Raw genomic sequence first — 27,230 nt, 5'->3', positions numbered from 1 at the left:
CAAAACGGGCGAATCCGGACATTTAGGGAAGGGTGAGTTCGGACACGTTTATTATGTTAAGCTGAATCCGGACAATGTGATTAATGAACTAAGAGGATTCAGAATATTCTCTCTTCTCTCGCTTTTCACGTTTATGAATGTGAAATAATACGTGAGGTCTATTGCTTATAACTATCGTCTATTCATTTTGCCATAAATGGACTTCGAGGAATCACCAGAAAAAAAGCTATAAAATTATCTTACGATCTACAAACATAACTAAATTATAAAATGTTAACCATAAAGTGCTCAAAACTTCTACACTACTGAATGGCTACATCATCTGGTGTATTCCCATTTGATCCGCAATAAGTTCGGAAACATGAATTTCTTTTGTCGAATGAACATGATCCACCAGTAGCTGGAAACAATTCCTCTTCTGTGTCATCAGACTCATCCTCAAACACGTACCAATCGCCTTCAGAGTCCTCAGTTAAACAATTCATATCTTTTCTTCTTGTTGCTTCTTCCAAATTTACATACCAAAGGCTAGGTATTGCTAAAAGATTAAGTACCACGAATTGCAGTTTGTTTCAAACTGTCTCCTCAAACACAATCGAAGGTATGGATGAAAACAACTGTGGATTTTGTGGGAAGAATTATTATACACCATCATCAAGCAAATACGATTCCTGAGTGTCTTGTACTGCGTGTAAGACCTGGTTTTTGAAAAATGTATGGCAAGTGATAAGGAACTGTGTTTTACCTGTGGATGATGTGTCTGAACTATGACTAGTGCTTCACGAAACTGGCAGACCTCATTAACGTTAAAAAAAAAATAAATAATAATAATAAAAAAATAAATGCCAGGCTCAGTGTATACATATTATACATTTTACTAATAGTCTAGTTGTTGCTAGCAAAAAATAGTAGTACAATGTAGTTCTAATGGAAACAAATGTGATTACTATGTTTAATGATTAAACTCTATAGTGATATTTACACTACTGTGCATTTAGCTTACAATTTCAACAGTAAAGAAATTAGTATAGAAATTGCTATGTTCGTAATTTCCATGTATTTATCATGTATTTGTATTTATATTCTGTACTAATCATGTTAGAATGTTAGTGTAGCAAGGTAGTAAGCTAAAATATGTCTATCATGTATATATATATCTTCCTTCAAAGTTTAGTGTCCGGAATCACCACCCTACTGTCCGGATTCACCCTTCCAAATTTGCAAATCAAAGATTTCGTCAACTTTCAGAAAACTATTTTTTATTTCTTAACATGCCATTCCAGGAAAACTATTTCAGTTGTACATGCATACCAACATATCATTAAGTAATTTTACGAAGTATTGGATATTTCCGTTTAGCGGAGTATTAGTAAAAGAAAGAAACATCAGAACTGTCCGGATTCACCCAAACTTACCCTACTGTATTTGCATGAGGAGTAACACTAAAATAAAAATACAAGAAAAGTGAACAGTTCATGTTTGTCATACAAATCACTAATTATGCAGAAACGTCTGCCGAAGTTAAACGCTATTAATAGTCTACGAATAGAAACCAGACTTGTGGTTAACCTGAAAAGATACCTATATTCTACACGAAATGTTCCAACTTTCATCTTATATTTGTCAATCACTTATCACAATGTTGCAGTCAAGAATGTGACTGTTTAAGAGTATAATTAACGGTAAAAAGAATATACTGTATTTCACACATGTGTATTTTTTTATTTTCAGTATTTCTTCAAAGAAACTGGACACATATTATTTTTCACTTTTCTAACACAAGGGTTTGAATACCTAATATTTAACTTACTCAACTTTAAATTCCATTAATTTTAGTTACCGGTACTTATTTTAAAACTATTTCATTCACAACATTAACATTTTAGATGTCATGTTAGCAGTCATTGCAGCGACATACTTCACACTCCAACCTTTCCCTCATTCCTGTTGTTCGGCCATTTTGTTTTCAGGCGTTTACGTTTTTCTGAATATCTCAGTATGTATTTGTTCTATCGAAATGAAAATTGCGGAATAAATCTCTATTTCAAATTTCCAATATCTCTCATCATGTAACATTTAGAAATAAAAGGCTACTGAGTCATAATGTTATAGGCATCACTTTTTTACTCTTCTAATAGAAATAAACCCCGGACCCCAAGCGTTACTGGACGAAATGTCCTTTGGACCAATTGTTTTTTGGACGAAGTGTCATTTGGACCAATTGTCTTTTGGACGAAATGTCCCTAGGACCAATTGTATTTTGGATAAATGTCCTTTGGACCAAAAGTCTTTTAAACGAAATTCCTTTGGACCAATTGTCTTTTGGACGAAATGTTCTTTGGACCAAATGTCTTTTGGACAAAATGTTCTTTGGACCAAATGTCTTTTGGACGAAATGTCCTTTGGACCAATTGTCTTTTGGACGAAATGTTCTTTGAACCAATTATCTTTTGGACGAAATGTCCTTTGGACCAAATGTCTTTGGACTAAATGTCTGGGCGAAATGTTCTTTGGACCAAATGTCTTTTGGACGAAATGTCCTTTGGACCAATTGTCTTTTGGACGAAATGTCCTTTGAACCAATTATCTTTTGGACGAAATGTCCTTTGGACCAAATGTCTTTGGACTAAATGTCTGGGCAAAATACCTTTGGACGAAAAGGGTGGTCACCCCCAAATACGTGTATTAATGCTTGTCCCCTCAGAAAAAATTCTAAGTAACGGCGCTGGGAGGACCTACAGTTTAAGGTGGAATCGGAACCTCCGTAATGAGTTCAATGCTGTCTCACTTGGAATCAAATCCGGGACCTCGCGTGCTAGCCACTAGACCAGTGGGAGGGCAAAAAGGGATATCTTATATTAACATGATAGTGCCACAAATCGTTCATAACATAAAACAATGTGCGTATTGACAGTTATTTTTTATTGGATCATTCGGTGGAGTTATGTCCCTTCATTTCTTACACTGAGAAAAAAAAACGCATGTGGCGTACTAAAAACATAGGTTACGTGTGTAAATCTTGTAGTTTTCGGACTTAACATACAGCAGACTTATAACTTAAAACGTATATTTTATACGTACATTCCGTATAAGTGTTCTCAATAAACATACTTTCCGTACGGACGAAACAAACTTTCCGTCTATCTGTATGTGAGATCCTGATCACTGTATGTTGGTGATCAGGATCTCACATATAGATAGACGTATGTAACATATAGCTGACGTGTGTAACATAAGTGTACGGAAGTAATGTACGGAACACTGTTAGATGTCAGACATCCTACAACGGCGTGATATAACATCTAAGCGGGAAAAAGGGCAGTATGTGTGTGGTATGTGGATAACGATGCTCCGTACTGATTTCCGTAGTAAGCATACGCATCCCGTATATTTGTGCAATACACCACTGTCCGGATTTTTCTCAGTATAGAACTTTCTCCGCACGATTACTTCTTTTGAGGCTATTTAAAAGACATTGCTTGCAATAACAACCCACAAACATTAGAAGTTCTAGAGGCAAGTATTCGGACACCATTAACAGCATGGACCTTGTGGTGTTGAGCAGTGACGATGCCAACTGTAATTTCTTTGGGTGGAAGGAGGTGGAGTGCCAGATGAATTTTCGCGGAACATCTATCTTTTGTATACCGAAAAGTATGGGATTAAGACACTTGACTCACAATACAACACAAGTTATCTGGGGCATTCGGAGGGGGGCAAGCACATGGATCCACCAGGAGTTCTTGCATCCTCCTTGCCCCCTCTGGCATTGTCGCTGGTTTTCAATGGAGGGTTTCGTAATTTACAGCGCCGTCTGACATGCCGAATTCCATAATTTTTGTTCTACTTTTTGCTGTATTGAAAGCTTTCGAAATTTTGGTGTGGAGAAGAAGGGAGAGAATTAGCAAGATTGAGCAGAAAACGAATGTAAAGGTGCGAGATATGGTGGGGGAGAAAAGACAATATTAGATATTATTAAGGTGGCAGACTAATAAAAATGATACAAAACCTAACCATTTTTCTTTTTCGTAAGTGAAAAGAGAGAATGAAATGTAACTTACCACAATAATAGATAATGTTATTCTACACTCGGACTCGAAAATACAAATCTGTCATCCATAGAAATTACAGAATATGAATTACCCAAAAAATCTAGGTTCAGGCAGCGACTAAAAAATGAACTCAACGGTAATTGATGACTTGTCTTGGCTCCTTGTTAACTACATTTTAAATAATACTTGTATTTATTTTGTAATAAACAGAAAGTGTAATTTTAATAACTTTCTGTTTATTACATAATAAATACAAATACTAATCTACTACACTAGTATGAATCTTTAACAACTTTCAAACGTACTTGTCAAATACAAGAAGACATATTGATATTTGTGCACGTATTTTTATTGTTCAATGCAGAACATTATACTGTAAAAATAATAATTAAAACTGAAGTAATAATTAGGGTTAGAATTTTTAGATCCATTTTTATACAAAAAGGAAAGAAAAACTAATAATAATAATAATAATAATAATAATTATATATATATATATATATATATATATATATATATATATATATATATATATATATATATATATATATATATATATATATATATATTGTATTAGTTTAACGGAAACACTTAAAAGAATGCAACTTCCAAAATTCATAGGACGTTTGAGTACTTTTTGCTCTCAGAACAGCTCTTATGCGACGTGGAGCGCCGTTATGGAGGTCGTGAATGGTATCAAGTTAAATGGTAGTTACACCATTCCCCATGTAGTGCATCACTCAGTGTAGTGAGAGAGGATGGAGGCAGAAATCTACGCCGGATTCGTGTCTTTAAAACGGACCGCAGATGTTCAATTGTGTTAACGGGCACGGATTGTGAGGGTTAGGGAAAATGTTCAACTTCAATCCTATGTACCTCAAATCACTCAGCAACAGCTTCAGCTGAGTGAGTGGGCACGGAATATGGCGTCATTGTCAGGAAACAACATCCGGATCATATAATGGCGGCACAATCACCTTCAGTGAAGCGACTTGAAAGTATCAGCACAAGACCCATTAAAAACTAAGATATTGCGGCCAGCAGGACGGTTCACTGGAGATCATACGCTTCATTGGGTGCACGCCATGTGCAAAAACGACCCGTGATTTGAAATAAGATGCCCGATGATTCTTCCGACCATATCACACGTTTCCAGCTATCAGCAGTCCACGTTGCATGTTCGTAGCCTCACTGACGTCGTGCTAAAGCATTATTAGCGGTTTCGCCTGTGCAGCTCGACCGCGTATGTCAAAGTAATGTAACTCACTGCGAACTGCGAACTCACTGCTTAAGTTGCTCTTTCACTTGCACCGCAGTTGCTCAACGCTCCGAGTGACAATCTGCTTTAATGCTCGGTAGGACCTGTCACTGAGAGTCTTCTCAGCGTTGTTCCTCTTTATTGATGTTTTTCCGTGAGTCTTGTATGCCGCCAACACCTTGGGCACTGTTCATCGCGGCACATCAAACACACCACCATGCTCGCACCAGATAACCGGGCGCAAACAATTTGACTTAAAGAGAGCGCCTATTTTAAGCTATCACAATCTGCTCAGTTCACTGCACACTGCCTTTCTACTGCTCCTCTTGTAGTAGGGAGTTTGCCTAACACAGCACCACTACTAACAGATAGATGCTGCGGTCGCCGTCTGATCGTTGCCAACACAGATATCCTGACATGCTTCAGTAAATTGAAAAGTCTATATACAGTAGGGCGTTGATAATCCGAACGTCAAAAATCCGAACGCGGTCTCTAGAACGGTTTTACATTTTGTCTTAGCGCTAGCGATAAACAAACAATAGGGTTGCCCGTCAGCGCTGTGTGAAGTCAATGTTTTTACAAAAGCTCATTCATATGTAATTGTTTGCCATACATATTTTTATTTTTATTTTGCCTTAGGCCTATACAAGTGAAGTTTTAAGTGTGAGTTACAAGAACAGTGTAATTTAGTGTATGAGCAGGTTCTTCAGAAACATTAAATGTAAGGATCCTTACGTACGGTATTGTAATTACTGTATGTACTGTATAACCACTGCATCGATAAAAGAGCATACCATACAGCATATTTAAGCGTAAATGCCATTTTCTTGGTCATTTTCGAAAATCCGAATAATTTGAAAATTTGAACTACATATATATATATTTGTATTGAATAGAACACATCCCTCTATTAGGCGAGTAAAACATAAAAGCGTTGTAAAGCGCCTCTGATGTTAAATGTAACCTCGTTTCTATTTGAAGACGAGACGTCTTTGTAGATGCTAAAATTCTTTACACATCTACGCATATAAGACCAGTGGGGAGAAAATTTTATTCACTCGTAATTGAAACTCGATAAATGTTGCAAAATTCAACAATGTTCAGATTTTTTTTTAAAGACTAACCTGAAGATGTTCTTTGTTAAAACCATTTAATTATTGATTTACGGAAATAAATTTCCTATTGCTCTTTTTTTTCAAGTGTTGTTCTTCTGAGTTTCTAGTGGTAGCTGTCCGGTATTTACCTAGGTATAACCGTAGATACAGAACAGTTTCTATCTGTAAATCATAAATCTTCTGCCGCTGCAGAATTTGATATGCCCCCAAAAATTACATTTGCGCCGTTTATTGGTTCTATAGAAGGCTTAAATTGCTTGATCTTGTCAAAATTCTCGCACAAGAAACAGTGCACTCAATCTACGATAATCGGGATTCTGAATAAAATTTTAAAGAATCACTAAAGGAAGAGGAATGTGTGAAAAACGGATTGGGATAGATTGAGTGAATAATAGGCTCAAAATAGGGAAAATATGGTGTAAAAATCCGTATTCCGACCCTTTGACATCTCGGGTATTTACTGAGAGCTCATTTATCATCTAAAAGAAAAGGACGCGCACCTAATAAAATAACGTAGTAATCATATAGTCTAATTACATAAATTAATTTTAATGAAAAACTACTACTTGAGCGAAGCTCCTCTTCACTCTACTTAGGCGTTGTTTATCCGGATACTCCTCCGAGATGCCTGAACCGTTTTTAAAACCAAGTTTGACATGCTAATTCGAGAGCGTGTGGTACTGAGTGCCTTAAGGGGTAGCATGTCTCGATCGGAAATACCATTGAGGAATAATCACCGAAAAATGGTATACCCATAGACTTAACCTTGGGAAAGCATTTGGGGCACGAATTCTCATTATAAACAATGGAAAATAGAATGTTTAGAATTAGAAATGAGGCAAAGTCCTTTTCGTTTTGTTCTGCGAATACAATTTTTCAAAATGAAGCAAGTGAAGTTCCTCTTTACTCGATTTAAGCGTTCGTTTGTCCGGATTCTCCTCCGAGATGCCTGAACAGTTCTTAACCAAGTTTTACATGCTGATTGGAGAGCGTGCGGTGCTGAGTGTCTTAAGGAGTAGCATGTCCCGATCGGACATACCATTGAGGAATAATCACTGAAAAATGGTATACCCATAGACTTAACCTTGGGAAAGCATTTGGAGCACGAATTCCCATTGTAAACAATGGAAAATAGAATTTTAGAATTAGAAACAAGGCAAAGCCCTTTTCGTTTTGTTCTGCGAACACAATTTTTAAAAAGGATTATGCTTCTCGCTGATATGCCAAATTCAAAAATTTGCATGTCGTGTTCTTTTACGAAAACAATTGATGCACTAGAAAATGCCATGAGTAATTAATAAAGGTGAGTCGCTTAGTTCCAAATTTGCAATTAATGCATATCTAGTATGAACTGTTGTTAAAAACAGAGAAGTAGCTCGTTATCATATTTCTTTATTTTGTTTTCGTAGGTTAGGTGAAATGTGGAAGATGATGCCGAGGGACGTGAAAGAGAAGTATGTGTTACTAGCTCGAGAGGTCGATGCAGAGCACAAAAGAAAATACCCTGGTAAGTCTTTCATTTTATTGTAATAATGTAATGTATTGCTATTGATAATTTTTACTACTTAATTCGCTTTGTGTGAAGTTTCTTGCAGGGATTCATTTTTATACTTGAAAAGAAGACATTTACTCCTTCTAAACTTTTCTTTCCTTATCTTTACGTCTTATCTTGGGAAAACCTTTCCCTATTTCTTAAATAATTTTTATGTAAAATATTTTCAACTTCGATAGGTATACAATAAAAATACGACTTTTACTTAACCAGGGGCAGATCCAGGACGGGCTCTTGATATAGGATACTTTGACGTTAAATATGGCTGTAGTTTGGAATGTCAGAATTTCTACGTAAAATTTCAGGTTAACTGTTAATTAATTTTATAAAATTACTGCACAATTTTTGTCTTAAATATTAAGTTACATGTTTTTGTAATAACTCCTAAACAAATATTATGCATAAAAGAAAAGATTTGATCAAAATTCAGGTGTTCTGTAGTTTACAAATCCAGCGATATCAACGTAAAATTTAGCCGAAAAAATGCGATATAGACCTACAGTTGATTTGGAGTTTAGCGTTCTGTTGACAACCGAAGCTATATGAGTCATGGAATGCTTCCTTGTTAGTAGTCTGTTTTATTAGTTTACGTGCCTTTGGCACGGGAGACCTGGGTTAGATTCCCAGCAAGAGACCACATAGTTGGAATCCCACGTTAAACTGTAGCTGTACGTCTCATCTATAGCCACAATACTAAAAGAGACGCTAAGTTATAACCTAACCAATCAAATGAGATGTGGGCTTAGATCTTAATTTGGGATCCGAACCATATTCGTTCGCAGGAATCGAACCCAGGTTTGCATACAAAAACCACACAGCCACGAAGGAGTTCCTGTAGAGGATAGTGCGGATGCGAATATATCCACGGATGTTCGCATTATTATAACTTATTGCTGATATATTTTAGTCCCTGTTCGGATAGCGGATATTCGTGAAAAAACAAGAATTTTAGTGACCATTCTTCTAAACGCTATTAGCTATCTATGTCTTAATAAAGCATGAATATCATTTTGGGGCAAATAACCGCCAAAGTAAAATTCAGCTACGTTAATTATTTGCTCTTTTCCTGTGCTTTTTACCCAGAATTCATTCAATATGAAGTAATAGTCTGATTTTATGGAGGGTCTTTTGTCTCCATTTTGTCTTTGCGTGCTAAGGAAAGACATTTATGTCTTATGAGTTAGGTTAAACAAAGGAAAACGATTTTCTTTAAAATTAACTTGACAAATATGGTTATTACCAGCTTGACAATATTCGTGTCACAAATCATTATTGAGGGACCCTTAAGTAACTTGGAATGTTTTCTATTAATTTCCTATTTCTGTTTGCATGCATTTTATTTAGATTAGTTGGTTAACAATAGTTGGTTAGCTGGCTATGAAGCTTATGAAGCTGTATGCATTTTGATGTATACAGCAATACTCACTACTGTGAAATGATTGTAGTAAGTTCCCTGATGGTAAGAAAAAGTAGGGTGTTCACTTGACACAATGGCAGTTTCTTTTTGGTAATAGGCCTCATTTCAAAATGGCGGTCAATATAGCGTTCAGATGATTGTTTTGACATGTTCAAGCATAATACAGTCTTGTGTGACATCGAAGTATATGTTTTTAAACAAACAAACAAAAAAGTAAATAAAACGAAATACAAAATAGCATCTAAAGAGGATAAAATCTGGTATTTTCAAAAAGCAACACTATCATTATCAGTATCAACAAAATACATGTTTAATAATTGAAAGTATTTTTTTAAAAGGATTTTATTTTCCAAAGTTCTCAGCACAAGATTTTTCAAAAACAAGTTATTTATGATAGAGAAACATCATAAAACATATGTTTAACAAAGAAGAGATTTTTAACAAGGATTCTGGCACTCCTGCGATTGACATTGTTGCACGTGCAGAATACACATATGATTCTAGCTTTTTTACTGATACAGTATCTTGTAGCATACTTCAGACTTTTACATGGTAGTATCAAATCATCAGATGCGGGAACTATATTTGGTGTAGGTACAGGCCCGTATCCAGGGGGGTCTAGGGGGGCCGGTCCGCCTCCTAAATTTTTGCTTCCCCCTTAAATGTTCACGGCAGGCTTGCAAATGAACTATAATATGGTTGGATCGGGACCCCCTAACTTCAGCCGGGCTCCCTACATTTTTGGGCTGGCTACCGACCTGTGTATGTACAATTCAATTTCTAATTGTGTCAAATTCGAATCCGAACTCTGTGGGATCTGGTTTTGATGTTACATTGTCAAGACAACTAATTTGAGGCACAGTGTAATAAAAAGATCTCAGCAAATGTCCCCGTAATGCCCTGCTAGTTGGTGATAGTCCATCAATGACTTTCTCTTTTCTATGACGATAAATCCGACATCGCAATTTATCCATGGTCCTGCACGAACTACCGTTCTTCAACTTGGATTAAATACAATTCTGCAAGTGTGAACATTGCTTCTCGGTGTTGTATGTATTGACCCCGCGTGTTAACAAGAAAGACATTGGATTACACTTAATAGCAGCAGCTTCAGTTGTTGCAGTGTTACTAGTACATCAGTGTACTTTTCAACTCCTTATGGTTTGAAAAATTCAGTGAGCGGCATACTAATCAATGCTTCAGCTAACATAGCATACCTTTCAATGATTGTACTTAATTCGATTCATTCAAGGTTGTCTCTGTTACAGACACTCGAAATACCGAATTCTGTATGAAAATGTCTTCTGTCCCACTTCATCTCAGGTATTTACCAAAGCAGTCAAGAACTACCTTTGTCATATGGAAGGACTCCATGATTAAAACAATGTACTTGAATTCATCTGCTTTGTGAATTTCTCTTACAATACGGTATACTCCTTCGTCACACTCCACAAGTTGATCCTACTCTGACTGACTGAGGACGTTCACATAATTGCACAGAGCTGTGTATGTCGTGGAACATTCCATTATAGGATGTGAAATTAAAGGAATATATCCAATGATCTGCTCGCTGAGATCTTCTGCTGTGACAGAGTTGAATGAAGACCAGGATGGCATCGTTTGTCTAGCTGGTAGATAGCTAGTTTACAGTGTTCGTCACATAGAGAAATCCAACTTGCTGGCAAACAATGCCAGATTTTTCTTTGTGATCTTCTCATACTCTAAGATGTTCATTTTCTCCAACCCTTTTGATACTGTATAATCTCCCGGTAAACATTTTTTGCAGGTTTCACGAAATCTTGCACCTTCTGGCATTGCAATTCTCTTTTCAGGAGGTTAGTTCCATGTTTTATATTTGATTCAGACAAATTTGGTTTTGTATGGTGATATTCTGATATTCTGGTATATCTTGATATACTGTAATACGGATGCTCTGTCATGGCTCCCTTCCATACTAGACAGAGTCACTTCATTATGATCAAAATTATCGACAGTATCAATTGTATTTTTTCGGATCGAATTGACTAGGCAGAAGAACTTGATCATTGCTGCTGTCGACAATACAATTAGCTAAATCCTTAACTAACTGACATGCCGAGATGGTTCAAAGTTTTAATAAGAATGCTACTCTTGCAAGTTTCATGAACAGTTAGCCCATTCATCATACGGGGTGGTGTTTTCTTCCTCCTATTATTTACAGCGTAACACATCATTTGGAAGATGACAAGAATGTGAGTTTCTTTATCTTATTCATTCCATCACTTTAAGTATCTTCATACATATTTTCCACTGATGTCTCAATGTCATTAATATCAATATATGTAGTGTTACAATTCAACAACGTAGATAGAAATATATGGACAGTTGTTGGCATTTGTATCTCACTCAATGCCCTTTGAAGGTCATCAGCATCACAAAACCTACCTTGCAACTTGAAGTCAATCATCAACAGAACATCTCTCAGCTGTATGGGACAGTCTTTGATAATATCTGTGGAGCGAACACGGTCAGCTATATGAACACCGTGTGCGTGAGTTTCCTCGGGGTTCTTCCGTTTCCTTCCATTTTCTTCATTTGACAATTTCATGTATTTCTCATCTCATCATCAACTAAGCCTAGCCGGCATAATCGTTGGACGTAAAACAAATATTTAATTTTCATTTTATTTGTGGTCAGCTATATCTTCTGCAGAAATTTGTGAAAAGAAATACTTGTTGACTTCTTTGGGAGTTGAGAACGTCACTTTGTCTTCAAAGAAGTCTATGAGAAACTGTTTTGTGTCTCTGGCTCTCTGTGAATCATATTTTGCATTTATGCGATCTCGAATATCCGGTAGGCTGTATCTAATTTCTTTATAGAGATTCGGTTGGATTTCTTCCAGAACGGAAAAGAAAACTGCACTTAAAGATGTAGGTGACGATTCCTCACAGTGAGATATGGTTTGTGCAAATATGTACTCATACAACATTTGTGGTAATACAAGTCAGGAGCAAATACATTATGATTATCTTTAACATCACTTGTGTGCATGTATACCTCATCTTGAAAATATTGTGTTGTTTTTAAGAACACACTCGCATGATTAATTTCACAGATACGGCATTTTGAATACTCTCCACTCCTTTTAGCTTGTAGGTAGATGACATAGTTAGCGGTGAATTTGTCTGGTATTATATTTGGGTCATCTCTTGCTGATGAAAATCTCCTGTGCGCTTTTGGGTCTTCTTCAACACGGCCACTTTTTTTTTTTTTTTTTTTTTTTTAAAGATCATCTATAGAATTTGCATCTCGAATCATCAGCTTCTCTAAAGTTCTCCGATGTGTGTAATCTTTGTAACATCAGTTTTCACATTATATACAAATGATTCATTTGGTCTAATTTCCCTCAGTCGTTTTTATACATGATTATTTCGAGCATCAGCAGGTTCTGAAAGTTGCTTACGTACATTTTCACTGATTATCGTTGCTCTGGTTCCGCGTTTTTGACAAATTATGCTTTTCTGGATATCTAAAACATCAGTTTCATTAGCTTTTCTTGTTAGAGCAATTCCTTCCATTTTCTTTGTCTTCCACAGCACTATCAGATCCTTGTCCACCATCATACTTTATTCAAGTTGTAATCCATGATTCGATGCAGATGCCGGTTACGTTACTGAAGCTGGAATGACAAAAGGACGAGATTCCACTACATGAAATGAAAATCATGTTAAACATTTTCTTCTTCTAAACCCTTTCCCCAATCGGCTTTTCGGGTCGCTGTCCAACACCTGTTTCCATCTTGCCATATCCGCTATGACACCACACTGCACAATGTCGTTCGTAACACTATCTCCTCACTCACTGGCATCTTTGGCATGTAAAATGGGGGGCATCAAAGAAATTGATTTAAACGGTACTTCCTAGTCCAACCTGTTTATTATCTTCGATTCCATTTTTACCCTTCTGCTTACCTTCACGGATCCCCTGAGGTATATCAAGAACTCTGTTATAATCGTTTCAGAGCCTGAATATTATATTCCAAATAAAAAAATATTATTATTTATATGTTATTCTATCGTTAGTAAATAATTAAACTAGAATAAAATATTGAATATTTTGTACTTCAAAATATTGGAGGGGGACGTGTCCCCCTCGTCCCCCTCGCCAGAGACGCCCGTGTTCTCACTTCCTCTTTGGCCGACCTTGGGTTTGGTTCCCACTCACTTCCATAGCATCTACTCGGTGAGTTACGTATTTCAAATGTCTTCTTACATGTCCGAACTATCTCAGTCTATTTTCTTCCATTTTTCTACTACTGGTCTCACCGTTACTGTTTTCCGGATCACTTCATTCTTATTTTGTCTTTTCGCATCATATTCGAAACATAATTTTCATAGAAGAAACAAAGTTTTAAAAACTTGATAATTCACTATCTGCAGATGCGGATCATGATGTTGAGGATGCGAACTGAAATATTGCGGATGGAGATGGAATTTCTGACTTCTATTGTGTGTCTGGTCTGGCGATAAAGTAAGAAAAACACTGCTGGTAACATTGTAAAACTCACTTGACTTTTTACGTGATATACAAGTTAGGTTATAATGTTAGGAGAATTTCTGGCGGTAACGCTTTAAAATTGATCTGAATTTCTACGTGCTATAGGAGTTCGGTGATAGCGCAGAAAGAATTACTTCGCTAAGATCATAGCTCACTTGAATTTCTAGGTGATATATGGGTCTGGTAATAATACAGGAAGACTTCCGTCGACAACGCTCTTAAATTCGTTTGAACTTGTATGAATCGGAATTTTTACCGAACTTGTATGAATCGGTAAAATAACGTCAGTCACTGTTTTAACGGCTATAATTCTTACTGCTTGTATGGATAGGATTATCATTTACTGATAACACAACGTGTTTTTCTGATTCGTAAACGTTGTCTTTCAATGTTGTTTCAACTCTAATAGGCTAATAGCCTTATCCATAAATATTCCAGAAAGTTGAAAAACTGAAGACCTTTAAAATGTTGACAGAGTTTGTTTAACTAATACCGATTCCTATGTAATATCAGGATCGGTGATAACATAAGAATAATTCAATCTGTAATATTGCAAAATTCACCTGAATTTGTACAAAATATACGTGTCCGGGGATAAGGCAAGAATAATTCCGGCGACAACGCTGTAAAATTTACCTTATACAAAGACATGTGTCCGGGGATAAGGGAAGAGGAATTCCTGCGACAACGCTGTAAAATTTACCTGAGTTCTTTTATTAAACCTGTAGTTTATGGGTAATATTATATCTTAATATTTTTCGAGGGACAAAAACATGATTTCTTATAGGTAGATCATCCCTATGCACTTTTAATAGGAATAGCAGCATAATATTCGTTTTCGGTATATGGTAAGCGAGCAAACCATTACACCTTTTATACACACATTAGTTATTGCTTTGAAAAAAAGAAGTAGTAGTGCCACGTGCACACCACAAGAAGGAGTTTGGTTTGTATGACGTGATATTTTTTCAATTAATATTGAAACCGGAAGTGGTAGTTCTTGGACACTTCAACGCTATCTGTTACCGTTTCCATTCTATGTCGATCAACGTTAAAACAGGAATTGGTTGATTTCTGCTACTTCCTGTTTTAGTAGAGATTAGAATGGGGATGAAATATCCTATTGGGACGCTTAGTTAATTGCAGTGAACCGCTTCTTGCTGGTACCGAAGTTAAACTGGAAGTGGTTAACTTATGCTACTTCCGGTTTGAATACAGAGTTAAGAGAGAAGATGGTATCTATCTTTAGAGTACTAAATCAATTTTAAAAAGTTTCTCGCTATTTTTCTCGTCTTTGCTCTGTGTAGATCAATATTGAAACTGGAAATTGTAGTGGTTTTAAATCACTTCCGGTTTTAGTAGAGTTAAAGATGGAGACTGAAAGTTTTCTTGGGACGGTTAATAGATTACAGGGGATCGTTTTTGCGTTCTGTTACCGTTGTTGCTCTGTAGCAGTGGTCGCCAAACTTATGAAGCTTCTGAGCTACTGCACCGTTTTTAAATCCTATTGTGAGCTATCAACCAAAAGAACTACCAACTTAAAAAATCTTACATTTGTTTATTGCCTATAAACTTACATTTCTAGTAAATATGAATTCAAACTACTCAAGTTAGCAAATGTCTAATATACACACGAAAAACATAAAGTTAGCAAATGTCTAATATACATACGAAAAAGCATAAAGTTAGTAAATGTCTAATATACACACGAAAAACATAAAGTTAGCAAATGTCTAATATACACACGAAAAACATAAAGTTAGCAAATGTCTAATATACACACGAAAAACGTAAAGTTAGTAAATGTCTAATATACACACGAAAAACATAAAGTTAGCAAATGTCTAATATACACACGAAAAACATAACTTGCACAACCCCACGCGTATACAATCAACTGTGAGATGAGGCTGACAATGACAATGGCGCGGGAGAAACAAACAGTTGTTGTCGTCAGCGCCCCCTGTCGTTAGAATCAGCTTAGTGGAAGAATCAAGGTTAGTCAACCGGAGTCCTAACACGATCTACCGAAAATGTTCCTCCGAGTTACTAATAGTCTGTGATCGATGGTTTGGCGATCACTGCTCCACAGAATAGTAATCAACGTAAAAACCGGAAATACTAACATTCATAGTTAATTTCTATCATTTCCGGTTTGAATATAATCTAAATCAACGAACTCTATTCATTTGACCTTCTACATTCTGGCCAAGTTAAAGTGATCCATTAAGTAGTTCATAAAATTTTTCTCCCGTACGAACAAAGTAAATATGAGATAATCGAAAAAATATTGTTTCCTTTTGCTCACGAGATGGCGTTATTGTCCCAAATTTCAGCGTATATGAGTTAGCAGAGTGTCATACCTAGCGTCATTTGACAGCTGACGGTTGAAGCTAGTAGACTGCAAGAAGTGTTGGAATTTTTATAATCAGACGTAAAGTATTGCTACGTGAAGAGTGAAATTTTCGCAAAACTATGCTACATTTTACAATTTTATTTCAATAGAGGCGCAAGTGCTGAATAAACCTGTAAAGAAGTTTGTGCTGCTTATGGGCAAGATACGTTATCAGAAGCTACAGCCGAAAGATAGTTGTCCAATATGTTTTAAGGATATATAGTTGTCCAAGATGCTCCTCTCAGTGGGTGACCAATGACAACAAAAGTGGTTCATATTCTGAAAAAAATTAAGTAAAGACAGACATTACCAATGACTTAAACACCCATTACCAAACATTTCCATCACAAACAAGAAACACGCAAATCATTGAGGAAACGTAATAATCTATCTACGCTTGGCCATAACTCCCTGAGTGATTTGCAAGTTCCTTGTTTGTAATTGTCTATGTGTAGAAAAAGTTGGTCGCTAGCCATATGTATTGACACCGTTTGTTACTGTCAGTGTTGCCGTATTACGACAGAATGCCGAAATATATATATATATATATATATATATATATATATATATATATATATATATATATATATATATATATATATATATATATATATATATATATATATATATATATATATATATATATATATATATATATATATATATATATATATATATTTACGACACGGCATTAATAAGACCGTCGGATGTCTACATTTGGTGTCAATGTGTCTTTCTTGTTTCAGAACGATACATTTCTACCCAACCTATCCATTAACACTCCGTCCAAAAAAAGCCACAACTACCTTTAATTTTTGATTTTTTACATTTTGTGCAAAAGTTTTTATTCATCTTTGTTTCTGGTATTCGTGAGGACAAACGTCGGACCCCCACTTCAGAGTTTATATCTCAAAAATATCTACAAAGACAGGCCATCCTGAGTGTGTGAGTTTCATTTCATTCACACTTGTGACTGAAAAGTTCTGATACTCCCAACTTCGAGTTGCGTGACTTTACGGACAGTCTGTAGTAGCTTCCTACTTACAGCATACACCAATCAGTTCCAACTTACGATCTTTGACGAATCACTTTTGTTACCCCCATTCTTGGTAAAATACACCGATAAAAGATCGGATGAGAAAGCTTGAGTTGAAAAACAGTGGCGACACGCTAACTAAAAACGTCGATGGAGGAGAATATAGTTCCACAGATACATCACTAATAGATATACAACTTTTCGTACACTACAAATTGCTCAGCGTATTTGTTCTCTACTTTCCGTTCGCTTCAGTTGTAAAACCATGTTTCAACCTCCCAACGTAATACATTGTCCGTTTTAAAATTACTGGATAACCCTCGTAGTAGAGGCTATACGTCGAAACAGCTTCGGCTTATGAGAAGTCATAATGCGCATGGTATCAACACCACTAAAAGAAGAAATCGCTGTTTTGTGCCATTACTATCTTTGAATCATTGATTTGGTAGCGATGATTCTGCGTCATTTTTGGTACCTTCAAGTGCATTTGATTTAATTTTGAGTTTGGAGTCTCTTTTAGCAGCGAGACTATATGAAACGTGGACCTACAGCTTAATGTGGAATCCGAACCACATGAGCTCCTGCCGAGAATTGAACCGGGTCTCATACTAATCCCACGCCAAAGGCGTGTACACTAACCGCTTAGCCACGAGGGAATTCTACCTTCAAGTGAAGTTTTAAACTTTATTATCACCACCAAGGCTATATAAAAGGGACTTATTGCTTAAAGTCGGATTCGAGTTCAATGGCGGACTCAAAGATTCACCAGATTTTGAACATTGGATCCCAAATCCTTTAACGAAAAGCGTGATTTTTGTATATGTTTTATAAGGTAGTAAGTGATTTTTTTCATGATATTTTTCTCAAGTAGGTTTTAATCTCGAAACCCCCTTACCTACGCCACTATTCGAATTATTATTTAAGTTTCTATCTGGGCAAATATTTACCAGGGATTGAATTGGATACCACACTTACGGAGAATATGTTTGGAGTCATTTTACCAAGACGGCGCACCCGACTAATGTATACCAGAAAATGGCTAAAAGGTGGCAGTATACGAGTAATACTAGAAGTTTGGCGTCGATCAAAATCAATCGTTTTGTGTTTCGGTAGTTTTGGCGCTTTACTCTTTCCCGACATGGAATTAATCGGTAGATTCAGTAGCAGGAGGCGAAGAAACAAGAAAATTCGCGTTCCACATGGTGTTTGTCCAGTATAATGTTCCCACGACGTGTACTGGGATCGAAGTGACGACCAAGCGTTTTACTACCTTTATTCCTGGATGAATTCACTATACGAAGTAAAGCCAAAAATGTGTAGGTAGAGTGATTAAATTTAGTATTCATACCTTAGTGACGAAATTATATGAATTTAGTTAATTATGCCGCCAACATCTAGAATGGAAGAAACTAGAAACGCTTTCAAAGTCTTGAATGGAAGACCAATCGGAAAACGACCATTAGGAAGACCTAGGCGCAGATGGGAGGACAATATTAAGATGGATTTCGCAGAGATATGGAATACAAAGAAGAAACTGGATGCAGTTAGCTAAGGATGGAAGTTAGTGGAGAGCTTTTGTGAACGCGGCGTTGAACCTCCGGGTTCGATAGGCCATAGAGTTAATTAGTTAGTTAGTTATACCGCCAACATAATTATCCCATGAGCAATTGGCCAGCGAATGTATTCGAATATTGTCGGCCCACGATTGGCCCTCATTCACAAACTCTACCCGCTATCGAGCAGAAAGTGCCATGTTTATAGGGTGAGGAACATTGTTCAGTGACACATCGCTAATCTCTGTTGTGAGTGGTCCTTGATTTGATCCCAGGTCATGGCGTTTGTGGTGAACATCGTGTCCATGAGTTTTCTAGGGATTCTCTTCTCCCACATTCTCATTTCACCAACTTTTCCACCATCATTTACTTGCATTAATCATCCGGCTCCTTTAACCTTCAGGCATAATCATAGGACGTTAAAATGCAATCTTCATTTCATTTATCATTTTATTACCTATAATTTTGCTCCAAAAATATTTTAGTTTGAAAGGGATGCGTATACTTTCTATTGTACAAGAAGAACTACGTTGTTAGAATCTTGCAGATATGTTATTTCAACCAAAGAAAGGGATTACGATATGTAAATATGATTGAGTTTTTTCTGCCTCCATAATCCCAGGCTCGTGGGCGAGCTATTTTTGCCGCATGTTTCAAGTAAAAAAATCCGTAGAGAGAGCATTTCAATCTTACTGATCCCCTGAAAATCCATAAAAGGAAAGAGTACGAACTTATCTGTAAGATTTTGTATATTGAAATATAGTAATGGTTTTATATTGTTTATAGTTTTCGGTGAAGTAAGTAGCAGAACAAAGACATCGAAACATGAATAATTTCTTTGGTTTAGCGTTTTGTAATTGAAAACGCGACGTGTTGAATGAAACTGGACAGCCAGTGACACGTGGCAATGCTATTTGGTTGTGTCTCCATCTGGTGTGGATGGGAGAGAATGAATTAACCAATCGAATTTTTTGTAGAGTGACAACTTCTTTTGTTTGTTGGAAAAAGAAAATCGTTGTGTTACACGTGTTGTGTAAAGTCTTAAAGACATGATATTGTCAGGCTTCACCTTTAAGTTTGTGCTCCACCAACTCAATTCTACAGTGGAGACACCTAGCCGAATGCGATAGAAATGAGCGGGCCAAAAGCGCGCGAATTGTGTGTAGTGTCAATTTTGAGCATTGATCGCACGGAGGAAAAGTGAAGTAGTCGTGAATGGTATATAACAAGCGGGGGAGGGGGCGATAAGTAGTCTTTTTTAAAGAAAAGTAATAAGTGATGTATATCGAAATACAAGCGTCCAGTTTCTTCTAAGTTTGGGTGGCAGCCGTGGTGCTTGCCCGAGCAAAGGTATTGATTTGGTCTGACCCCGTATCGCGCGGTAGACTCGGCTGGCGGCTCGATAACACTAGCTTTGCTTGCTGGCTGGCTAGCAGCACCACCAATTGCACCCGCTCTGCATAGCACACGATACCACGCTACGACATAGAGGGGACGGAACAAGAGGGCAACTTCGAAAAAAAAATCTTTAGGACATTTTTTGGGGACACGGCACCACATACTGTTTTTCTTGTGTTGTGTTCTTCCTGTGATGAAAATTATGAATTGTGACTACCTGGTGCCGTATAATACTGGTGATTGCGTTCATCTCCCGTTCTATTCAAACTCGGCTGCAACGGCTCACACAGGTATTCAATTGGAGAACTATCCATTTCTTACAATACGCATGCGTAGTCCTGTAGTCAGCATTACTAAATGCCCAATCGTGTTTTAAAACAAGTGTTATAAATGCCAATTCACGTGTTTCAAAAGCCTCAATTGAAACGTCTTTCTTTGCCAATTTCAAAAGTTAACCAGAGAAGGGTGACTTTATTTACTCGCGCGAGAAACAAAATAAACAAGCAGGAAAATAAATTAAATTCAAAACTAACTTCTGAATTACAGGTTTATTTTGTATGTTTATAAACTAAATATAAATATTTTTAGTTGAAAAACAAAAGTTTAGTGAGAACAAAATATAAGTTGTGTTAGATTTTGCTCTTTCGCTCACTGATCTTATAAACTGTAACGCTAGTGATTCTGATGTATTTAGTAATCTAAATTTGGACCAAATTAATAAATTTTCTTAACGTTAACGCTTTAATGTGATCGGAATACATATTACTATTATTAGTTAATGAGGACTTAAATTACCAAATTTCTTATAATGAGGCGATAAAATATAATAGCAAGGTTTCTCAAAACAATATATTTATTTTTGTTTCTCTAAGAGGAGATTATAAAATAGTTCAGTTAATACTTAACCAGATTTTAGATGGAATTGATTACAATGTATGCTATGAATTCTAATTGTTTTAATTGGTAAATAGGTTAAAAGTCAAAATTTTTCTAAATAAATTGATTAACTCAGAATCGAGAATATGACATTTTATTTTTCTTAAAAAAAATAATTTAGTAGATGCACCAAGGACTACACGTGTTTTGTTTTGTTCTTAATAATTTAATTTGATAAGCAACTCTTTGTTGTAAGTTAGTTTGGTTTCGTAAATATGTTTTTGAGGAAATAGTTTGCGTTATTTGTTTTAATTATATTTGATTTTATTCTACTGAAAGCATGTTCAATAATACTTTAGTTTGATTTGTGGTACAAGTTATATATAGCATGCATCTTGTTTAAATTGTGTTACTCATTAAAATTTACATTCATTTTCCTAATTACTATGCTGATTTCTTGGTTTTTAGAATTTCAGACTATGTTATACCAGGGTCATCATACGTCCTGTTTCGTTCGGGACAGTCCCGGTTTGAAGGCTCATGTATTACTATCCTGCCGGTTGTTAGTCGTTACAATTTTTCACTTCTTTTTTGAGTACCGTACCCTCATTACAATGTGCCAAATATTATTTTTGGTACTAAGTGCTTTAACATTAATTGCTGGATATGTAATCCTAATTTATATAGCACACTTTACTTGGTAGAGCATCTCGTCACAGCATACAGTTAATAGTTAATCGTTGAATTTAAGATGCGTGTTATTTTCCTATCCATCTTAACTAATACATCCCTATCCGTCATAACTAATACATCTAAGAGGAATAAAAGAACAAGTAGCATATGACAGTGTACACCACGTAAAAGAGTTTGGTTTGTCACTGTACACAATGAGATTTTAAAAAAATGATGTAAAAAGAAGTTTATCGCAAACTAAACTTCTTAAAAATTGAAAACTTGCCTGGTACATAGACAACCACATTAACATCTATGATGTGCGTGTTGCAGAACAAAGGGAATTTGCGTCGCCGATATACAGGTACTATTCCAAAGGAATATGTATGGAGAACCGATTTTTGATTGTCCATATCTTGGGAGTAAGTGGATATCAACGAACCAGATTCCTATCATTCTTGATCCTGCACATTCTAACCAAAATTGATGATGTAGCTATTGAGATTTTGTACTTCCGGACGGATACATGGACTGACAAAATAAATATAGAAAGAATTTTTTGGTAAACCAAACTATTTAAAAATAAATCTTTGGCTGGTAAAGTACTTTCGATCGATGGAAAAAGTGAAAGTAAACCTTTTTTCAAAATATTCCGGTTTTGGAATATTTTATCCCTAAGTTTGCATTACAATGAGTGGTCATGTAGAACGACTTTGTCCGTTTGTCAAAAAGGATGAGACAAATCGGCAGACCATAGCAAGAAATGTTGTATGGATTCAACGTCAATAATAGGTTTCATCAGTGGCGCCGATTTTTGAAAAATTGGGGAGTGGTAGATTCAGGTATACGAATTTCGTTGTCAGATATATTTAACAAAACATTGATGAAGATTTTAACACAAATACGGGGAGCCAAGCAAACTTTAGAAGTTATTAGGCCCACTTTTGGTTTCAGTAATGAGCTACATAGAGCAAAAACGATAAGAAATAAAACGAGAAGCAGTTTCTTAAAAAAAAAATGATTTAGCGTCCGAAGAATATATTTCATCTCCATAATCTCTCTACTAAAAATCGGAAATAATAGAAAACAACCATTTCTGGTTCTAACGTTGAACGCTATAGAATGATACCGAGAAGCGGTTTTCTGCAGGGGTACAAACCTATTACTACTTTCAGTTTCAATTGAGAAAATACCACACCATACAAACCAAGCGGGATTTACCTCCTAGAAGTCCGTAAATTAGCTTTCTCATAGTTGAACCCTAGCTGACACGAAAACAAACACGGACACGAAAACGAACTATTAAATTCATTACGTAATAATCAGTGTACTATTTCGCAATAGGCTCTCTAGAAATATTTTCTACCTGAGATTTTAATAAAAAAAATGAAGTGAAATCTTTCAGTTTAACGTTCCACGACTATGCACTTTAGGCTAAGGGAGACGGATGGTTAAGGCAAGTGAATGATGATGGAAGAATCGGTGGAATGAGGATGTGGGACATAGGAGTACCGAGAAAACCCACGCATATGATGTTGTCTACCAGAAATTTACTTAGGCGGGAATCGAACCAGGGACCACACGCACCTGAGATAAGCCCTCTGCCACTGAACCCACTGAGATTTTCATCATCAACATGAATTACAACTATCAGTGTGCAAAAGTTAATCCAATGTTGATTAACTTCAAGTTTTCCTCAGAACTTGCGGAAAAGTTCCTCTTACAGGAGGAACATTTGAAGACATCTACATTTTAGTGGGGTTTTCTGTAGTAAACTCTCTGAAGGTTCTGGGAGACCCGGGTTCGATTCCCGGCGGGAGCTCATGTGGTTCGGATTCCACGTTAATCAGTAGGTCCACGTCTCACATAGCCTCGCTGCTGAAAAGGACGCTAAACTAAAATCAACTCAACTCTCTGAAGGTTCTGGGTTTTGAAAAAGAAAACTTCAAATTTTACATCCCAAGATTACATCCTTTAGGCTAAGGTGGCAGGTGACTAATAAAAATGATTGATTATGAAATTTATTGAATTGAATTGATTTTAGTTTAGCGTCCCTTTCAGCAGCGAGGCTATGTGAAACGTGGACCTACTGATTAACGTGGAATCCGAACCACATGAGCTCCCGCCGGGAATCGAACCCGGGTCCCCCAGATTATGAAATTTAGTATTGTCAAAAGTTGAGAAACATGACAATTCTTGCCTCGTTTCCGAGAGAAGACGAGAAGTATCATGAATCTCGTGAGGAGATGTGCGCTCAGAATTTTTTTTTATTGGGAGGGATCCAGAGTTTTTTTCGGGGGGGGAGATCTAATACGACTATATTGTATTGAATCTGTGTTATTCTGCATCCGAAAAGACAATTAGTAGTTTTTTAATTACTGCTACGTATATTCTCAGAAAATCTGATCAAACTAGATTATTTTTTATAAGAAAAGGAAGAATACAGATGAAATCTAAACTAGAATAAAATCAAATCTTTAGACTACAGCAATCATTTCTCTGTTAAAAACGTTATAGTTATTTTTAAGAAAGTGTACGAATGTTAGTTGAGTTTCGACGTTTTGTGAGGGAGTTAGGACCCGGTGGATCTCCCCTGCTGGTGCGTCCCTGCTCGGGAATAAACTTAGTTCACTCAAGTTTTAAATCTCAAACAGTATTTTAGTATTACGTGATTCATTGTATAAACAACTATAAATAGATAAAGTGATTGTACGAACACAATTAAAATTATTTATCAACGTTTAATTATGCTGTAATAATAAATATGGTTTAACCATTGTTGTGTCACTCCCTTTATGAATCTATGTTACAAGCAAAGGATGTAGATGTAGTGAAGAAAAACATCAGGATGTAAATATTACTCAAAAATTTACAGAACGAAACGAGACGAGAAAATGTTTTTTTTTTTTTTAAAGAATCAAGACGAGACGAGATAGAATTATTCGAAAATGAAAACTAGACAAATTTTTTTGCAAAAGTTTCAATACAAAAAGAGTTGAGTTGATTTTGAGTTTAACGTCCCTTTTTTAGCAGCGAGGCTATATGAGACGTGGACCTACTGATTAACGTGGAATCCGAACCACATGAGCTCCCTCCGGGAATCGAACCCGGGTCTCCCGCGCCAAAGGCTCAAGACAAAAAGAGAAAACAATTCTCATCTTACCTTATCTTCTGGGCAATACTAATGAAAAAATTGAACATGGAGGAAAAAACGATAGAACCCCAAGGAAACTCGCAAACACGATTTTGTCCACCATAGACTCACATGGCCCGGGATGCAGTAAGGGTCCTTCGTACCAGAAGCAAATGGTCTATCACTGAGCTACTGTGCACTCTTTGACAGTACAGAAAGTGAGAGTGCTTAATATTGGAGGAATATTAATTTAACATTTACATATGATTTCCTCTGTAATGAGGCAATTATTACACTGTTTTTGTGTATGTCTTATCTCTAAGCAGTCTGCCATAGCTCTCTAAAACTATGGAGAAAGAAACTGGCCCCCCTACCCTGCTCTACTGGCTTAATAACACCTAGCTACATTGGGCTAAATGGGCTACAACCTACCTTTGGAAAGAACACTCAGAAATATAGACATTTTTTAATTATTTTTTAAAACTTTTTCTCATGTAAAAGTTCTTTAACCCTTACAATCCTTGAGTTAGGGGCTCACTTTATCTCTAAGAGCCCAGCACTCAACTTATCCTTGATTTGTTTCTTACCCACATCTAAGTTTGCATTGTTATAATTCTCAATTATATTTCACTATCTCACTTTCAAATGCTACTTTTAAAATTATTAGGGAACTTAAATTAAATTTAAGACATTTTGAGATAAAGTTTCCATTCCGAGTTGGCCTCATTGATTTGGTGATTTGGTTCTACCTTTTTTGCAGGTACTTTACCGAAAAGAATAATGGAAGTAACCGTATTAAGAACTTCCCTTACGCTGAACACAACGAGCAAGTGTAACTGTCACCGAACAGGAAACAAAGAAATAGTTACAAAAATAGAATTAGAAATAAAACTACATCTCTATTGACTTCTTCCTGTACCTAATCTTAAGCCAGTGAATTTCGTTTTACATTTTAAAACTACGGTAGACTTCCAAATTATGCGAATTCATTCCTGAAACCGGAAATTATAGATGTACCAAACTATGCGAATTCGTTTCTGAAACCGGAAGTTATAGATCTACTACTTTCCGTTGCAATCGAGAGAGGTAGAGATGTAGGGAATGCGGCGTTGGATTCACACTGCGTACGATCCAAACTGCGTAGGATAAAAAAATTCAGCTCAAAACCTGTTTGGATCCTACGTAGTTTGGATCGTACGCAGTGTGGATCCTACGCATGTAACCCGAGATGTAACCTGGTCTTAAGACGCTGAATCAATATAAAGACAATCTCTCTCTGTGTCACAGTTAGTACTATACAGAAAATCAATTTTGAAACCGGAAATTGTTCTATCTTCTGCTAATTCCGATTTCAGTAAAAGAATACGAACTGAGGTTAAATCTTTTCTTAGGACACTGAATTTACATTTTTTAGAAAAATGACCTCCTATTACTACCGTTTTAACTCTACGTGAAGCGACATTGGAAGTGGAAGTAATAATAGATTTTTGTCACTTTCGGTTACAATAGAAAGTTGATGATAGAACCTATTGTTGCGCGAACGAATCCATATCAGAAACTGTCTCGCTATCTATTACAATTTTTCACTGTAGCGATCAATGGTGAGACCGGAATTTCATTACTTTTGGTTACAACTGAAGAATAAACATAAACTTATTCTTGTGAAACCAACTTATTCTTTGAGCCATTTCTCAATATCTCTGACCGGTTTTACTGTATAGAGACCAATATCAAAACTGGAAACACTGGTAGATTTCTACCATTTCTAATTGCAACAGAAAAATAAAGTCGGAGATGGAACCTCTTCTTACAGTACTAAATCCATATGAGAAACTGATTTTCGGTATCTATTAATCTTTTTTCCCCATAACAGCGATCAGAGAAACTTATTTTCGCTATCTATTACTTTTTGTTCTCCCACAATGCGATCAGAGAAACTGATTTTCGCTATCTATTACTCTTTGTTCTCTCACAATGGCGATCAGAGAAACTGATTTTCACTGTTTATTACCTTTTTTTTTCTCCCCCAATGCGATCAGAGAAACTAATTTTCGCTATCTATTACTCTTTGTTCTCTCACAATGGCGATCAGAGAAACTGATTTTCGCTATCTATTACTTTTTGTTCTCCCACAATGCGATCAGAGAAACTGATTTTCGCTATCTATTACTTTTTGTTCTCCCACAATGCGATCAGAGAAACTGATTTTCGCTATTTATTACTCTTTGTTCTCCCAC

The 27,230-nt window shown here is 36.3% G+C and overlaps 1 protein-coding gene across 3 annotated transcripts in view; it reads left to right on the top strand.

Moving 5' to 3' along the window:
* Positions 1-27,230, top strand: part of LOC145686646 (uncharacterized) — a 272,938-nt gene that overhangs the window by 53,423 nt on the left and 192,285 nt on the right. For all 3 annotated transcript variants that reach the window (XM_081760124.1, XM_081760127.1, XM_081760125.1), the window contains exon 3: positions 7,835-7,932. In XM_081760124.1, coding sequence (XP_081616250.1) covers positions 7,835-7,932 — 98 coding nt within the window. The remainder of the gene's footprint in view (positions 1-7,834; positions 7,933-27,230) is intronic.

The sequence above is a fragment of the Thermobia domestica genome, chromosome 5 (genome assembly GCF_964235325.1).
Source record: "Thermobia domestica chromosome 5, izTheDome1.hap1.1, whole genome shotgun sequence".
NCBI classification, from domain to species: Eukaryota; Metazoa; Arthropoda; class Insecta; order Zygentoma; family Lepismatidae; genus Thermobia; species Thermobia domestica.
The sequence above is the reverse complement of the archived record's forward strand: the minus strand, read 5'-3'. Positions and strand labels throughout refer to the sequence as shown.